Below are 18,713 nucleotides of genomic sequence, written 5' to 3'. Positions count from 1 at the left end.
CGGTTGGCTCTACCAGGCTAGTTCTTCCGCCCAGCCCGGTAAGGCGGGAGCGAGCGAAATTCAAACGCGGCTCTAACTGGGAATCCGGTTTCCTTGGCCCTCCGGTTTCTTTGGCCATGGAGGCTTCCCAAGGTTTGGCGGAAGTGGAGACTTTGAGCCCACAACTGGCTGAGAGTTACCTGAGGTATGTTTGGGTTTTCGGACGGTCTAGCTTGCAGTCCCTGGCCTGGGGTTGAAATTGAATGGCTCCCACCTCTCCCTAGGAACTGCTTGTGGATTTGACCAGATTTCTAGTTCGGGGAGCTCCCCTGCCCCCACACACGCCCTGTCGAATAACTCTTAGTCGAATAAATCGAGTATGAACTCTTTAAAAGCCTGACTTTCAATTAACTGATGAAATCTTTGAGTCTTCCTAACTTGCCAACCGTCAGACCTGGGCAAAAAGAGGGAGAATAGTCTCCAAGTTGCTAGCAATAGGGTAGTGGAAATGGGATCCGAAAAGGAAATACTGTATGATGGATGCTGTAAAATGCTTCATTTCCTGACCAGAGTATTGGCATTAAAGGGAAGGGTGGCCAATTATAATGGTCAGTGAGCGAAGGGAAGACATATGCCCTCAAAGGAACCATTAAGCCCTGTGAATGAATAGGCTTTCACCAGTTGGAGCTTAGAAGTGTGTGGAGAGGAATATTTAACTATTAAAAACTAGTGCAGGATTGGAGAGGTGGCTCAGAGGTTAAGACCACTGACTGCTCTTCCAGAGGACCCAGGTTCAATTCCCAGCACCCACATAGTAGCTCACAACCGTTTTAGTAATTCCAGTCCTACAGGATCCTATGCTGTCTTCTACCACATGTATGTATGTGGTGCACATACTTACATGCAGGCAAAACACCCATGCCTATAAAATGAAAATAAAATTAATTTTTAAAAATCTACATAACATATAAGCAAAGGATTTGTAGGCATTTCTCTTAAAAACATACTAATAATGCCAAACAGGCACATGAAAGGTTGCTCAAAACCACTCATGAGTAGAGGAAAGAAGATCACAACTGTAATAGGGTGTGTGGCATCCCCTCCTGGCACTGGAGATAGAGAGGGTTGTGAGCCACCATATCGGTGCTGGGAATTGAACCAGGGTCCTCTGGAAGAGCAAGCAGCCAGTGCTCTTAACCACAGAGTCATCTCTACAGTATGTAGATTTATGTTGTTGACTTGTAGTTTTATTTTTCCCCCCTTGGAGACAAGGTTTCTCTGTGTAGTCCTGGCTGGCCTGGCTGGGCTTGAACTCACAGAGATCCACATGCCACTAACTCTGGCCCAGTGCTAGGATTAAAGGCTAGCACCGTCACCAACACACATGGATTTTTTTTTGAGGCAGGTCCTTACTAAATGTGATGCCCAGGCTGCTCTTGAACTCTCCATCCTTCTCTCTGAGCCCCCATAGTGATGGGATCACAGGTGTGTAATACCATGTCCCACTGAATTAAAGATCAGTCAGTGTTGGTAGTGGACAGAGCCAACAGTATTCTAAGGAGTTTTCCCTCAAGGGACCTCCTCTTCAATAAAAATGGAGAAAAGAATTTCAAGACAAACCAGAGTGAAGCAAAGTTAGTGAGTCTATAAATATTTAAACCTGGAGTCATGTAAGGAAAGGACAGTACAAGGGTGTATGCTTCACAAGAGAGTTGACTCTCAGGTGTCTTCACAGTGGCCATCTATATAAAAAAGTTTGTGGCTTTCCAAGTTTAATATCTCAAAGAATATAATTTATAACAAGGCTTAAAGATTAAGTCAAGCTTAAAATGTAATTAAAAATATATGAGCTGGCTTACTTGTTTTTCTTCAAAGATGTTCCTTTACAATTGAAATTCTGAGGTGGTTTTCTGAGGTTCATTGTTTAAATTTAGGATTAGAAGAGTGAAACTCAAGGAGTTTGTACAACTTCTGGCCTGAAATAAACACTGTTTGTCTGCTGTTTTTAACATTCGAGTTTGAAATGTCTTTAGAAGCCGGGCAGTGGTGGCACATGCCTTTTAATCCCAGCACTTGGGAGGCAGAGACAGGTGGATTTCTGAGTTCGAGGCCAACCTAGTCTACAGAGTGAGTTCCAGGACAGCCAGGGCTACACAGAGAAACCCTGTCTCAAAAAACCAAACAAAACAAAAACAAACAAACAAACAAAAGAAATGTCTTTAGAAAAACTCATTCTTTGTAGGGAGTTTGGCTTCATCAACATGTTGAAGTTTTTGGTGCTCTATCAGCAGGACAGGCAAAGTAGACATCTGACTGAACATGAACTCATCACATTTGCAGATATTTCCCCAATTATATAAGTTGCCTTTGATCTCTTTAATTTTTGTTTTGTTCCCCCCACACACACCAGAGTATCATTTGTGTGTGTGACCTTGAGCACATGTACAATGGCGCATGTAGAAGTCATAGGTCAGAGGAGAACTTGCTAGAGTTGGTTTTCTCCTACAGTATAGGTCCCTGGAATTGGACCCAGGTTGTTAGGCACACTAGTTTGGTATGTGCTGTCCCAGTTTAAATTTCTCTATTACATTACCTATGTCAGGGGGTATACTTTATACTTGAATGCCATGGAGTGAATTCGGAAACCAGAGAAGAACTCCTGTTAGTTTTCTCCTTCCTGTGTAAGTCAGTTTCAGGGATTGAATTCAAGTCTTCATGCAGGGCTGCAAGTACCTTTACCCACTTGAGCCATCTCTCCAGCCTGCTTTTTCTCTGTAAGCCATTTTTATTGTGTGAGATGCTTCCTTACTGGGTTAAGTTATTTGATGCACAGAAGATTTTATTTTTGCCATTATTTATTTAACTTATAAAATAGCCTGGTTTCCTAAAGTAATACAAACAGCTTATTTGTCAGGCTGGAGGGACAAGGCCATATAAGGGTCTAGACACACACACACACACACACACACACACACACACACACACACACACTTTATTGTATTTATAGATAGTGATAGCAGCTTTTAGAAAGAAACAGTAATCTCCATCCTTTATTGGTTATGCTGAAGATTTAACTTAGGGCTTTCTAGATGTTAGACAAGTGCTTTCTCCTTGAGCTACATCCTCAGCCCAATCTACGGTACTACATAGCATTGATAGGAAAATTGTGAAGTAAATATTATTGCATTCATATCCATACATTGGTATACCATGAAGCTGTTAAAGTAGTGTATAACATGAGGACGTCACGATCTTTCCAGGTTTCGTGTTCATGCAGATTGTCTTACCAGTACCTTGTCCTTTCAGTTTCTTGACCCCCCTTTTTGAGGTTCCCTTTACATCATTTAACATAATAGTTGTACCCTATGCCTTGCCACTACCGGTTACTACCATCCTTCAGTACTGACCACCTTTCAGAGACATGGAGAGATCCTGTTGTGGGTTTTGTTTGTTTGTTTTTTTCAAGACAGGTTTTCTCTGTGTAGTTCTGGCTGACCTGGAACTCACTCTGTAGACCAGGCTGGCCTCAAACTCACAGAGATCTGATTGCCTCTGCCTCAGTAATGCTGGGAATATAGACATGTGCTACCATGGCTGGCAACAATCCTGTGTTTTTACCATGACTTGATCCCACCAAAACTCTGGTGGAGATTTAATCGCAAAAGTAATGATCTTGAGAAGTAATGGGCTGGGTGTCTGGCTCTCTGTCCTCATCAAGGGATTAGATGAGAACATCTCTCAGAAGTTTGCTTCTGCGTTAGCCTCTTTCTTGTTGCTGTAGCAGAATATGTGGGGAAACAGCTTAAGATTTATTTAGGCTCATGATTTTAGAGGTTTTGGTACATGTTTGGCTGGCTCTATTGCTTTTAGGTCTTCTTTCAGCAAGGCAAAGCTGCATGAGGGAGTAGCATGGCAGAGGAAGCAGGAAGGGGGGGGATGACCTGGGACAATGTATACCCCTCCTGGCCACATTTGTAGTCACATGCTTCCTCCACCTGGATCCCATCTTCTAATTCTCACTGCCTCCCAATACCACTAATAGATTATTATGACTTCATTAAGAGATTATTGGTCAGTCCTTTGATTAGGTCAGAGTTCTCTGGATCTAATTTGGGGCTCAAAAACCTTTGAACATTACACTGGGACTAATCCTTCAATGCATTTTTCCCTCTTTTAATGCATTAGGGTTTCTTTTCTTTTTCATTTATTTGTGTGCATATGTGCATCTGCACACGTAAATATGGACGTCAGAGGACAACTTAATGAGTTGATTCTCTCCATCCACACATAATCTGGGTTCTGGAAATTGAAGTCAAGCTGTCAGACTTGGTGGCAAGTCTTCACCCTCTGAGCCATCTTGCTGACCTGCGGTTTTATTTAGGGGTAGGGGTAGTTGTGAGTGTAATGTATGTGCATGTATATGAGCAGATGGCCTGCAGCTATGTGCAAATGCATAAAGACCAAAGAAGGACACTGGCTATCCTGCTCTGTCACTCTCCATTCTAGTTCTTTGACATAAGATCTTACTGAAATGTATTTTTATTTTATGTACATGGGCGTTTTGCCAGCATGTATGTCAGTATGAGGGTTTCAGATCTTAAGAGTTACAGACACTTGTAAGCTGCCATGTGGGTGCTGGGATTTGAATCTGGGTCCTCTAGAAGAACAGTCAGTGCTTTTAACTGCTGAGCTATCTCTCCAGCCCTGATAGATCATTTCTGATACAAGATGGGTGGAGGAAATTCACATATATGCACATATACTTTCAAGCAATTTCAGCAGTGTTTTGTTTTTGAGACACATTTCCTTTTTGTAATAGCACTGGCTGGCTGTTCTGGAACTCATTTTTGTAGACCAGGCTGCCCTCGAACTCACAGAAATCCATCTGCCTTTGCCTCCTGGGTGCTAGGATTAAAAATATGCACCACCACCTCTCGGCTATGTCCTTAAACGTCCCTCTTTCTAGGCTGGGCAGTGGTGATGTATGCCTTTAATTCCAGAACTGGGGGTTGGGAGGGGCAGAGGCAATCAGATCTCTGTGAGTTCAAGGCCAACCTGATATACAGAGTAATTTCCAGGACAGTCAGGGTTACACAGAGAAACCCTGTCTTGGAAAAAGAAAAACAAACAAATAACCTCATTCTATCCAGACTGGTAGTGTGCGCCTTTAATCCAGCAATTGGGAAGCAGGTAGGCAGATCTCTGTGAGTTCCAGACCATCCTGGGCTACATATCGAGTTTAAGGCTAGCTAGAGCTACATACAGAGACCTTATCTCAAAAGAAAAAATAAAATTCTCTTCTCAGGTATATATAGGTTTGTGTCAAGTTGACAAAAACCAATCAACACAGGCTAAAAGTCCTAACTCCTTGATCTAAATACTTCTAATAGTCTGTGATGATTTGTGTGTGTATGTGTGTGTGTGTGTGTGTGTGTGTGTCAGTCAGGTGTATAGGTGTGAGGAGTATTAGGTATATAGGTGTGTGAGTGTATGTATATGAGCGTGCATGTTCATATATGTATATAATCATGTGTAGGTCAGGGATAGCCTTAGCTGCCATTCTTCAAGCTCTGTCTACCTTGCTTTTTGTAACAGGATCTCACATCTATCATTAGGCTAGGCTGACAGGCCAGCAAGACTCAGGGATCTTCCTGTCTCCATCCCCAGGTTTGGATTATAAGTACATGCCACCTCTCTCACTCCCACATGGGCACTGAGTAGCAAACTCTGCTCTTTATGTTTGTGCAGTGTCTTAGTTAGGGTTTTACTGCTGTGAACAGACCATGACCAAGGCAACTCTTATAAAGACAACATTTAATTGGGGCTGGCTTAGAGGTTCAGAGGTTTAGTCTGTTATCATCAAGGCAGGAACATGGCAGCGTCCAGGCAGGCATGGTGCAAGAGGAACAGAGAGTTCTACATCTTGCTTCAAAGGCAAACAAGATAAGACTGGCTCCCACGTGGCTAGGAGGATCTCAAAGCCCACACCCACAATAACACACTTTTTCCAACAAGGTCACACCTATTCCAACAATGCTACACCTCTTAATAGTGCTAGTCTCTGGGCCAAGCATATTCAAACCATCACATGCAGCAAGCATTGTACTGGCTGCACTGTCCTTAGTTTGTTTGCAATATTTTATATGTGTGTGCCTAAGTATGTGTATATGCACCATGTACATGCAGGAGCCTTTGGAGATCATTTCCTACCTTATACAGTTTTGCTTTGTTTTGGAGACAGAGCCTTTCTATGTAGCCCTTGCTATTCTGGAACTCACAGTGTAAGCTGGAGTTACAGACAGAACTGAGCCCATGTTCTCAGCAAGAGAGGTCTCTTATCTACTGAGGCCCCTGTAATGATTTTAATATGAGTTAAATATACTGTGTGCTGCATGGTTTTATGTCAACTTGACTCAAGCTATAGAGTCATCTGAGAGAAGGGAACCTCAGTTAAGAAAATGCCTTCATAAGATCAGGCTTTGGCAAGCCTAAAGGGCATTTTCTTAATGATTATTGGGGGAGGGTCCAGCCCACTATGGGTGGTACCATCCCTGGGTTGGTGGTCTGGATAGTATAAGAAAGCAAGCTGAGCAAGCTACAAGGAGCAACCAATAAACAGCACTCTTATATGGCTTCTGCATCAATTCTTGCCTCTAGGTTCCTGCCCTGTTTGAGTTCTTGTCCCAACTTCCTTTGATGATGAACAATGATGTGGAAGAGTAACAAAATAAACCCTTTCCTCTCTAAGTTGCTTTTGGTCATGGTGTTTATAGTAACCCTAACTAAGACACACTTTAGTACACTCATTGGGAATATTCCATCTGGGGCATGGAGTAAGAAATGAACCTTAAGTGAAGCCTGAACTGTATCTTTTGAAAGTGTTTTACTGGTATGTATTAATTTTATAAAAGAGTGGCTTTCATAATGATACTTTAACATGTTTGTATGTATGTATGTACAGAACTTTGATATTTATCTCCCCATTACCCATACTTAAAATGATTTGTAGTGCCATCTGTTTTTGAGTTAATAACATGATTTCTTTCCTCTTCCTCCTGTTTTTTTTTTTTTTTTTTTTTTTTTTTTTAGACAAGTCTCTATGTAGCCCTGGCTGTCCTAGAATTTGCTATGTAGGCCAGGCTAGCCTTAAACTCAGAAGATTGGCCTGCTTCTGCCTCCTAAATGCTGGAATGAAAGGTGTGTACTACCATGCTTAGTGACTTTTGTCTTAGTAATATCTAAGTATCTCCATTGTACATATACCTCTGGGTGAAAAGCTTTAAAGTCAATCACCTGGCTACTTTCATGGATCTATGAATTCTTGCATCTCAGTACAGAGTCAGAAAATCTGATGTTACTACTAAAGATCTATGTCTTAACAAGCTCCCATTCCAAGGAATTCTAGAAATAGAAAATTGAAAATCATTGTCTTTAATTTTTTTGTGGTACTGGGTATTGCACCTAGGGCTTTGTGACTGGTAAGCAAGTGCTCTCCTATTGAGCTATATCACCAGCCTGAGAATCAATTTTTTAGCCTTTTGAGACAGTGATCATGAGAACAGGCTGGCCTTGCTCTTTCTGCCTCCACTGGAATTACAGGTGTTAGACATCACACCTGGCTTTGAAAATCTTTAAAGGCTGAGTGAGGTGAAGTTAGCTTAGTAAAAGAGGGGAGCGTACTAGCAAGAGGACGATGGTGGGAGCCTGTACTTAGAGGTAACAGAGAAGCATAACAGATGTAAGGACTTAGAATAAAATTTGTATGGTAGAAGGGCCAGGCATGATGGTGGATGCCTTTGATCTCAGCACTCAGGTGGCAGAATCAGGCTGACCTCTGAGGCCAGGCCAATCTGGTCTAGTCTACACAGTGAGTTTTAGAATAGCTAGACATGCCCTGTCTTCAAAACAAAAATGTGTAAGGTAGGATGTGACTTGTAAGATTAGAGGGGTCATAGGTTGCTGGCTATGTCGGAGAGGACTTGTAATACTAGTTGGAACTGGAGTTACAGACCTTTGTAAGCTGCCATGTGGGTGCTGGGAATTGAATCAGGGTCTTCTGGAAGAGAAGGTGGTGTTCTTAACCTCTGAGCCATCTCTCCAGCCCCTCAATTTTATATTTATATCATATATATATGCCTGGCTCCATAATATTGGTATCATGTATAGCATTGTGATGAACATGGATATAAAGGGGTCTCTATACTAAGCTAACTGATTTGGGTGGGTAAATGCCCAGAAGTGATATAATTGGATTATAGCGTGGTTTTATTCTCATTTTTGAGAATGTCTTCCATAGAGACTTACTAATGTACATTCCCAACAGTAATTGTTCACTCATTGTTACTGTGTGTGATATGTGTGTGCAGAGGCCAGATGACAGCTCTGGGATTGCTTGAGGGCATTAGAAACCCAACTCAGTTACATGGCTGGATGAGCCTCGGCTGGTAAAGTGGTTGCCTAGCATGCACAAAGCCCTGAGTTCAATCCCCAGCACCACATATAAAATTGGGCATAGCACATGCCTAAAATGCCAGCACTCATGAGGTGGGATAGAGGCCAGAGGACAGTTCAAGGTCAACCGTGGCTATATAGTGAGTTTAAGAAGAACTTTAAGGGATACTTGAGACTGCCTTTTAAAAAAGCCCAACTACAGTCTGGATTCCAGAATGAACTCTAAAGCTTTCATAGGTTAAATGTTCAGTCTGTTTCCTTTCTTGGGATTTGACTCCAGAGGCTCCTTCATGCCAAACAAGTATTCTACCACTTGAGCTAATTTCCGAGCCCCATGTCACATTATTTTTACCTTTTTTTTTTTTTTTTTTTTTTTTTTTTTAAATAGATACGTGCAAGAAGCCAAAGAAGCAGCTAAGAATGGAGATCTGGAAGAATCATTGAAACTTTTCAATTTGGCAAAGGACATTTTTCCCACCAAAAAGGTGATGAGCAGAATCCAGAAACTACAGGAAGCTTTGGAGCAGTTGGCAGAAGAAGATGATGATGATGAATTTACAGATGTGTGCAACTCTGGCTTACTGCTTTACCGAGAGCTGTATGAGAAACTCTTTGAGCACCAGAAAGAAGGCATCGCTTTTCTCTATAGCCTGTATAAGGATGGAAGAAAAGGGGGCATCTTAGCAGATGATATGGGATTGGGAAAGACTGTTCAGATCATTGCTTTCCTGTCAGGTATGTTTGATGCTTCACTTGTGAATCATGTGCTATTGATCATGCCAACCAACCTCATTAATACATGGGTCAAAGAATTTGCCAAGTGGACTCCAGGAATGAGAGTCAAAACCTTTCATGGCTCCAGCAAGAATGAGCGCACTAGAAGCCTGACACGGATTCAACAAAGGAATGGTGTTGTGATCACTACCTACCAAATGTTACTCAATAATTGGCAGCAACTTGCAAGCTTTAATGGACAAGCATTTGTATGGGATTATGTCATCCTTGATGAAGCCCATAAGATCAAAAGTGCCTCTACCAAGTCAGCAATTTGTGCTCGTGCTGTTCCCGCAAGGAACCGCCTCCTTCTCACAGGGACACCAATCCAGAATAATCTGCAAGAACTGTGGTCCCTGTTTGATTTTGCTTGCCAAGGCTCCTTGTTAGGAACATTAAAAACTTTTAAAATGGAGTATGAAAATCCTATTATTAGAGCAAGAGAGAAGGATGCTACCCCTGGGGAAAAAGCCTTGGGACTTAAGATATCTGAAAACTTAATGGAAATCATAAAACCCTATTTTCTAAGGAGGACCAAAGAAGAAGTGCAGACGAAAAAGGCAGACAAGCCAGAGGCCAGACTTGGTGAGAAGAATCCAGGTGTTGAAGCCATTTGTGAGCTGCTTTCCCTTACCAGGAAAAATGATTTAATTGTTTGGATACGCCTTGTGCCTTTACAAGAGGAAATTTATAGGAAGTTTGTGTCTTTAGATCACATCAAGGAGTTGTTAATGGAGACACGCTCACCTCTGGCTGAGCTGGGTGTCTTAAAAAAGCTCTGTGACCACCCTAGGCTGCTATCTGCACGAGCTTGTCGTTTGCTGAATCTAGGGACTGCCACATTCTCTTCTCAGGATGAAAATGAGCAAGATGCCTCAGATATGGACAGCATTGATCACTTAACTGACAATACACTGATGCAAGAGTCTGGAAAAATGATATTCTTAATGTCTCTGCTAGAGAGACTTCAAGATGAAGGACATCAGACTCTGGTGTTTTCTCAGTCGAGACAAATTCTCAACATCGTTGAGCGTCTCTTAAAGAACAAGCGCTTTAAGACATTGCGAATTGATGGCACAGTTACTCATCTTTGGGAACGAGAAAAAAGGATTCAGTTATTCCAGCAAAATAAAGAATACTCAGTTTTTCTACTTACCACTCAAGTCGGTGGTGTTGGCCTAACATTAACTGCAGCGACTAGAGTTGTCATTTTTGACCCTAGCTGGAACCCTGCTACTGATGCTCAAGCTGTGGACAGAGTTTACCGAATTGGACAGAAAGAGAATGTTGTGGTTTATCGGCTAATCACTTGTGGAACTGTAGAAGAAAAGATATATAGAAGACAGGTTTTCAAGGACTCATTGATTAGACAAACTACTGGTGATAAGAAGAACCCATTCCGCTATTTCACCAAACAAGAGTTAAAAGAGCTCTTCACAGTTGGGGATCTGCAGAACTCTGCAACCCAGATGCAGCTTCAGTGTCTGCATGCTGCTCAGCGGAGATCTGATGAGAAACTGGATGAGCATATCGCCTACCTACACTCGCTGGGCATAGCAGGAATCTCAGACCATGATTTGATGTTTACCCATGATCTGTCTATTAAAGAAGAGCTTGACATGCTAGAAGACTCGCAGTACATTCACCAGAGAGTTCAGAAAGCTCAATTCCTTGTTGAATCTGAGTCTCAAAATACAATGGAAAGACAAAGAACTGGAAGTGAAGAGACCTGGCTCAGAGCACAGGAATTTCCTTCTCAACAGAAGAAGAAAGGTGCTACATTAAACAAACCCCGGCCTCAGCCTTCATGCCTTCTGACTAATACTACCCAGGTAGAGGCGATCAGTTCTCAAATGGCCAGTATAAGCATTTATGATCAGTCTACAGAGAGTGAGCTCCAAGAGCACTCCGAGGCACATGATGTCACTTCGCTGCAAGGTGATCAGCACCACTTTGAAAGTACATCTGATGCTGGCACTATAGCTTCTTTACCCCAGGAGGCTGAAAGTCTAGGAGGAGTTTGGACTGACTCTTTATTGAGCCCTGCAAAAGGTTTTGCAGCTGAAAATGAAGCTGTGCAGAAGAAGGGGCTACAAGCATCACCTGGGCAAGAGGCCCCATCAGACAACCTGGGAAGTTTTCATTATTTACCTAGACAATCCAGCAAGGCTGATCTTGGGCCAAATTTAGATCTACAGGATAGTGTGGTTTTATATCACCGTAGTCCCACAGCAAATGAAAATCAAAACCGAGAATCAGATGTACCCACAATTGAAATATCTGATGAGTTGTCAGCATCCCCTAGTGCACTGCAGGGTGCTCAAGCAATCGAGGCCCAGTTGGAGTTGAAAGAGGACCCTTTAGAATCAGCACCACAGTATGAATGTGATTTCAATCTTTTTCTGGAAGACTCTGCAGACACTAGACAAAATCTCTCCAGCAAGTTTTTGGAACATGTTGAGAAAGAAAATAGCTTGCAAAGCCCTGCAACTAACGCCAGGGAAGAGTCAGCACGTAATCTCAGTTTGGATTCTTCTAATAAGAGTGATGAAGAATCAGAAGTGATTAGTGTGAAAACCAAAAAAAAAGCTAGGATCCTCTCAGATGATGAAGATGAAGAAGATGCTTTTAAAGGTACTTCCACAAATTCATTTAGCATCTCTCCCTTTCCATTCTCATCTGTGAAACAATTTGATGCTTCAACTCCCCAAAATGACAGAAGTCCATCTCAAAGGTTTTTTTCAACTAAAATATCCGATGATGTGAATACATCCTTACATTCTAGGAGGTCTCTGGCTTCTAGGAGGTCTCTGATCAATGTGGTTTTAGATGATGTGGAAGATATGGAGGAAAGCCTTGATAACAGCAGTGAGGAGGAGAGTGAGCCCGGGCTTTCAGAAGACAGCAATGAAGAAGCCTTAGCCTGCACAGAAGAGCAGCCTTCTGGGGCAACACTAGCTTCAGGAAACAAGTCCAGCAACTTGATTGTGTCTGAGCCTACTTCTCCAGCCCCACAAAGCTCTCCCTGTGCCCCTGAAGCTTCGACAAGTGACCCTTTGCTTGATCCTCCCCAGGATCCCACAGTGGAGGCTGCTAATGACTATGAGAGTCTTGTAGCTCGTGGGAAAGAACTAAAAGAGTGTGGGAGGATACAGGAGGCTCTCCAGTGCTTGGTCAAAGCACTTGATATAAAAAGTGCAGATCCTGAGGTCATGCTCATGACTTTAAGTTTGTATAAGCAACTTAACATTTGAGAACTTTATAGCCTATTTCTTATGTCCAAAGTGAAACTGAATATAAATGTTTTGTTCATCAGTTCTTCCCTTGAATATTTTATTTTTTCCCCTTTAGGCATACTTTGCAAACTTTCAGAAGTGTTATTTTAATTGACATTACCTAAAGTTTTGTGAAGCTGTTCTGAAAAGGACCATCTTCTCTGTTAGCTCAGTTCTGAAAATTAAAGTGACTTTTCTCAAGAGTTTTTTCATTCATTTTTTTTCACAAGGTGGGAGGCAGACATATACAGAAACTCTTTAGTTCCAATAATCTCATCATTTAGCATTCCAAATCTAAGATAGCCCTAATAATGTGGTGTTTGTGCTTCCAGTTTAGCTGCAGACAGTACCTGTACTAGCATTCTCTGGCACTTGTAGCCTGCCCTGGAGTCACTCTACCAACTAGTCAGTCATTCTTCACTTTGCTTTTCTTCAAACCAGTTATGCTGTGGGGTTTTTTCCTTCAGTTTTTTTTTTTTTTTTTTTTTTAAGATTTATTCATTTATTTTATGTGAGCACACTGAAACTCTCTTCAGACACACCAGAAGAGGGCATCAGATCCCATTACAGATGGTTGTGAGCCACCATGTGGTTGCTAGGAATTGAGCTAAGGATCTCTGGAAGAGCAGTCAGCACTCTTAACCACTGAGCCACCTCTCCAGCTCTTTCTTCAGTTTTTTGAGACAAGGTCTCTACATAGTGCTGGCTGGCCTTGAACTCAGATCTTTCTGCCTCTGCCTCCCTGGAGCTGGGATTAAAGGTGCATAATACTATACCCCACTTATACTGGTGTTTGGATGCTATCACATCCTCTCTTTGAATTGTCGACTCCATTGTTTTATGCAGTGCTGGAGATATTTTTGGACAATTAATGAATTAAGTAAGCATGCTTAAATAGTTGACCATTACCAATTAACCCATATTTATAGCCCTTGAGGTTGAGCAGCCCCACCCTCTAATGTTACCTTGGTCTTATGGCTACCTGCTCCCATTCCAGAACTGAGACAGAGAGGGTGGGGGGTGTCTAACCACCAACCATTTCATCAGCAAACACATCATTCAGTAGATTTTCAGAGTTTTAGGAGCTATGTACCAGGAGAACAAAGACTAATTTTTCATAGCTCCTTCTATTTAAAGTTTCCAACCCTGGTCCTAAAAGAGCCCCCCACCCCATGGTGTGGATTAACTATTACCCCACTCTTAAGATCTGTGAATGCAGGGACTCACCTTGTCTTGTGCACTAGTGTATCCCCAGGGTCTAGAATTCAATTTAGTTGACTACTGTTCAATAAACATCTGAAAATGAAGACTCACTTAAAGGTTTGGTAAGTACCTATTCCCACCAGGGTTGTTAAGTGAGGAAAGGAGACTGTTTTAGATGCTCTCCACAGAAACCTTCACGGGTCAAGTGTTCAGAGGCAAACACTTGGGCTTGACCTCTGGGGGCCAGTTCAGCTTACTATCAATTGGAACTTAACAGTGACTTCACTGAAGAGCTTTCCTAGGTAACCTGATTAGTGATCTCCATGTTTGAGAAAATACTTCTCCAAATATCCAGCTTCTGGCCTCTTCACACTACATGAAGATTTAAGGGGGAAACAGGCATTTGCGCTCTGGACTCTGAGTCCCATATCACCCACCATGGCCTCAGCCCTGCTCCTACCTAACCCCACTTAGCACACAGAACCCCTCCCTGTCTTTGCATTCTCCACTGCTTCTAGGTTTCCTGCAGCTTCTTAAGCTTGTGCCTTTTCTAAGAGTGGCCAGGGGGATTGGTATGGTGGCACTGCTGCATATTTGTCATCCCACCATTGTGAGGTGATGACAGGAGGACTGAATCAGAAGTTCAAGGTCATCCTCTGCTACATAGTGAATTTGAGGCCAGCCTGGGATATATAAGACCCTAACTTAAAACAAAACAAAACAAAAAAACAGAACAAGCCTCTTCAGGTTCCATATTCTCAATGCTGTGAATCACAACTAAGGTCACACCCATTGATTCTTGAGTGACTCCCTTATCCCAGGTCTCTGTCCCATTGTGGATATGTTCCCCACCTCCCCACCCCTGTCAGATGCAGATTTTCATTCATTCTCATGGCCATCCAGTCATCTCTCCTATCCCTCCCCATACCTGATCCTGAACCTCCCCATCCCGGCTCCCATCCAGTCCCCTCCCTCTATCTGCCTCTTCTAAGTAAGATTCCCCCTTCTAAGTGAGATTTAAGGATCCTCAACTGGGCCTTCTTGTTTAGCTTCTTTGGAGAAGTCTGTGGAGTGTAGTAGAGGTATCACTTCCTGTAGCCAGGCAGGAACCCCAGTGGAGTGATAAGGACACCAACCCAACCACAAAAACTTTCAACCTGAAGTTTATCCTATCTAAAGAAATGCAGGGATTGGGGATGGAGCAAAGACTGATGGCCAACCAATAACCAGCACAATTGAGACCCATCCCATGGGCAAGCACCCACCCCTGACACTTTAATGATACTCTGTTACGGTTGCAGACAGGAGCCTAGCATGGCTGTTCTCTGAGAGGCACCGCCCAGCAGCTGATTCAGACAGATGCAGACACCCATAGCTGAGCAGTGGATGGAGCTTGGGGACTTATGGAAGAGAAGGATTGTGGGAACTGAAGGGGATAGGAACTCCATAGGAAGACCAACAGAGTCAACTAACCTGGATCCCTGGGGCTCTCAGAGTCTGAACCACCAACCAAAGAGCATAATACCCAGGCTGGACATAGGCCTCCCCTGCATACATGCAGCAGCTGTGCAGTTTGGTCTTCATGTGGCTCCCAAACAACTGGAATGGGGGCTATCCCAAAAGCTGTTGCCTGTATGTGGGATATGTTCAGCTAACTGGGCTGCCCTGTCTGGCCTCAGGGGGAGAGGAAGTGCCTAGCTCTGCAGAGACTTGATGTGCCAGGGTATGAGGGTTACCCAGGAGAGGCCTCACCCTCTCAGAGGAGAAGGGGAGGGCAGATGAGGGTAGGATTGTAGGACAGGGTGACTGTTGGTGTGTGTGTGGGGGGAGGCAGTGAGTGGGATGTAAAGTGAATGAATGAATGAAATATTGAAAACTCTTTAAAAATTGAACAAGCTGGGTGGTAGCAGTGCAGGCTGCTCCCAGGGACCTAGCAGTGGTATATGTCATTACCAGGTACCCCCTTGCCACATTATATTTCATAACACTATGGAGTTGTTTGGGTTTGTTTTGTTTTGTACAAGACCTCACTAGATTGGCCAGGCATGATTCTTCACTACTGCCTCTCCAATGCTGCACACTTGAGACACACCAAGTTTTATATTGTTCAAAATAGATGTTTTTGTTCTTTTGAAACAAAAATTTTTGTGTAGCCTGGCTGTCCTGGAACTAGCTCCCTATACCAGGCAGGCCTAGAACTCAGAGATCCACTTGCCTTTGCCTTCCAAATGCTAAGATTAAAAGCCTGCACTGCCACAAACTGCAAAAGCATTGCCTGATTGTCACCCTTAGAAATTACTGATTTTATTCTGTGGATATCTCAAAAGCACCACTAATAGTCATGACTATCAAGGAAGAGCATGTGTTTATTGTGTACAAAGTCTTGAGTTTGATCCCCATAAAAGTGGTTTTTTAGATCTACCATTAGGTGCTATGAAATAAAGATGTACACACACATAACAATTTTTAAACTTCCAAATATTTTAGTATATATGATAGCCTTGATGTATTTTTAAAAAATAAGTTTCTATTTGTTTTTTTATGTGTATAGGTATTTGTATATATGTTATCTGTGCACAGTGTGCATGCTTGGGTCCTGAATTGGTCAGAAGAGGGCTTTCAGATCCCCTGAGACTGGAGTAACAGACAGTTGTCAGCTGCCATGTGGGTGCTAGGAATGGAACCTGGGTTCTCTGAAAAAGAAGCCAGAGCTCTTAACCACTGAGCCATCTGTAATGGCTATTCCTGGTTGTCAACTTGACTATATCTAGAATGAACTACAATCCAGAATTGGAAGGCTCACCTGTGATCCTGATCTTGAGGCTGGGAGATACAAGTTTCTGACTTGGATCTTGGCTTGGAGATCTTGAGGCATAGTGGCTATGAATCCCAGGAGACTAAGGCAAAAGCAAAGGAGACTAAGACAAAGCAAGTCCCAGATCCAGGCATGGTGGCACATACATTTAATCTGGGCCACACCTTCTGTCGGAGACCTACATAAGGTCATTGAAGAAGGAAGATTTACTCTTCTTTGCCTGCTTGCCTTGTGGGACTGAGCAACTACTAGATCCTCGGACTTCAGCTGTTGCTGACCACTGTTGGGGAGTTGAGACTACAGACTGTAAATCATCATAACAAATTCCCTTACTGCATAGAGACTACCCATCAGTTCTGTGACTCTAGAGAACCCTGACTAATACACCATCTCTCCAGCCCCCAATCTTATATATTTATTCATGAGTTTAATAAAAGGTCTGAGAAGCAGAACTGTAGAGATAGCTGTTATTGTTCTTAGGAGGACCCAAGTTTTGTTCCTAGCATCCATATCAAGTGGCTTACAACTGCCTGCAACTCCAGCTTCTGGGGATCTGATGCCCTCTTCTGGACTGTGAAAAAGTAAACAAAATCATCAGGGACACACATATAAATAAAAACTAAAAAAATCTAAAACAACAATAAAAAGAAATTTGAACACAGGGCATGGTAAAAGACTTCATCTTTTAAAAATACAACTAAAAATCAATGAAAGCCTCTCAACTCTGAGAAGGGATGTACAGCTTTGGGCACACTGCCAAAGGATTTCATGTCAAAATTTTGAAGTCCTCTGGTTTAATTGGGTGTGATGGTACATGCCTTTAATCCTAGAACTGGGGAGGCAGATTTGGGAGTTCAAGGCTAGCCTAGTCTACAGAGCAAGTTCTAGGTCAGTCAGGGTGACACAGTGAGACCTTGTCTGAAAAACAAGGAGGAAGTCCAAATCTAATGGTATGAGGTCAAAATTCTTTAGTCTGCTTCTCCCCTTCAGTTCTAGATGCCATTCCCAGTGACTGTCTACATTTGTTTGGCAGCATTAGCATGGAATTCAGGGCCTTTCAATTTCGAGGTAAGTGCTCAACACTGAGCTATATATACCCCAAGTTCTTTGTGTACATTTTTCCTATCCTAGTGCTAGTTTGCTCTGCACACCGCAGCACACCCGACTTCGTGGTACTCTACTGTCACTTTCCTTCCAAGCAGTGCTATGAAGTATGTTTATGCCTTTTATGCAATAAATTCCTAGAAATGGAGTTCCGGGGTCAATGCTCTATTTCTAAATTTGAGAATTCTGCCAAATTACTTTCCATAGAGGTTATAATTCACATTCCCACTTCCCTTGTACATTCCCCAGTCATGTTGAATGTCTTGAACTTTACCAGACAGTAGTGGTAAATCCCAACGCTGGAGAGGCAGAGGCAGGTGGGTCTCTGTGCATTCAAGGTCAGCCTTGTCTACAGATCAAGTTGAGGACAAAAAAAAAACCTGTCTCAGAAAACAAAAGCATAAAAAAAAATCTTTAAAATGCCTTCAGGTTTTTTTGAGTTTTGTTTTTTGAGTTCAGAGTCTCTCTGTGGAGCCCTGGATATTTTGGATCTTGCTGAGCTGACCTTGAACTCATAGAGATCGCAGACATCGTAATACCCTTGCCTCCCAAATGCTAGGATTAAAGGGCTGAGCCACCACGCCCAGCCTAAAACTCCTCAAAATTTTCCTTTTATCAACTCCTTCAGAATCATAATTACCAGCCAAAGGCTAACTTCCTAAAGGGTCACTTGCTGTAAGAGGCCCATTCCTCCCTACTTTCTTCCAGGCTAGTTTTAATTGTTCCTCTAGTTTCTCTGGTTCAATTTCCTAGTCTCTGACTTCCTCTTGGAGATGACACTTATGCAACAGGCATTCACAACATACTGAGTGGGCCACTGCCCTGAGCAGAAGACCAGGTACTAAAAAGCTTTTCAAAGTTTCAAGAGGTTTAGAGTTTATTGTGATTATTCATTGCTACAGATATGTATGTGAGATTATTTACTCTTTGTGGGTGTGGACTGGAGGTGGAAGCCAGGGCCTTGTTTATGCTAGGCTAGTGATGCATCCCCCAGCCCTTTGAAAGTGGTTTAAGGTGCTATTATGTGAAACTACTATTTCAATACTTTCTTTGCATTTTAGCTGAGCTCTGATTTGTGTTTGGAGACAGAGCCAAGATACTGTATTCAAAGT

The 18,713-nt window shown here is 42.6% G+C and overlaps 1 protein-coding gene across 1 annotated transcript; it reads left to right on the top strand.

The window, feature by feature from the left end:
* Positions 1 to 6: 6 nt before the first annotated feature.
* Positions 7 to 12,631, top strand: Ercc6l (ERCC excision repair 6 like, spindle assembly checkpoint helicase). The gene is made up of 2 exons (XM_034485644.2): positions 7 to 184; positions 8,819 to 12,631. The coding sequence occupies exons 1-2, from the start codon at positions 117 to 119 to the stop codon at positions 12,456 to 12,458; spliced, it is 3,708 nt and encodes a 1,235-aa protein (XP_034341535.1). The 5' UTR covers positions 7 to 116; the 3' UTR covers positions 12,459 to 12,631.
* Positions 12,632 to 18,713: the final 6,082 nt, after the last annotated feature.

Source organism: Arvicanthis niloticus, chromosome X (assembly GCF_011762505.2).
Source record: "Arvicanthis niloticus isolate mArvNil1 chromosome X, mArvNil1.pat.X, whole genome shotgun sequence".
Classification (NCBI taxonomy): domain Eukaryota; kingdom Metazoa; phylum Chordata; class Mammalia; order Rodentia; family Muridae; genus Arvicanthis; species Arvicanthis niloticus.
The sequence above is the reverse complement of the archived record's forward strand: the minus strand, read 5'-3'. Positions and strand labels throughout refer to the sequence as shown.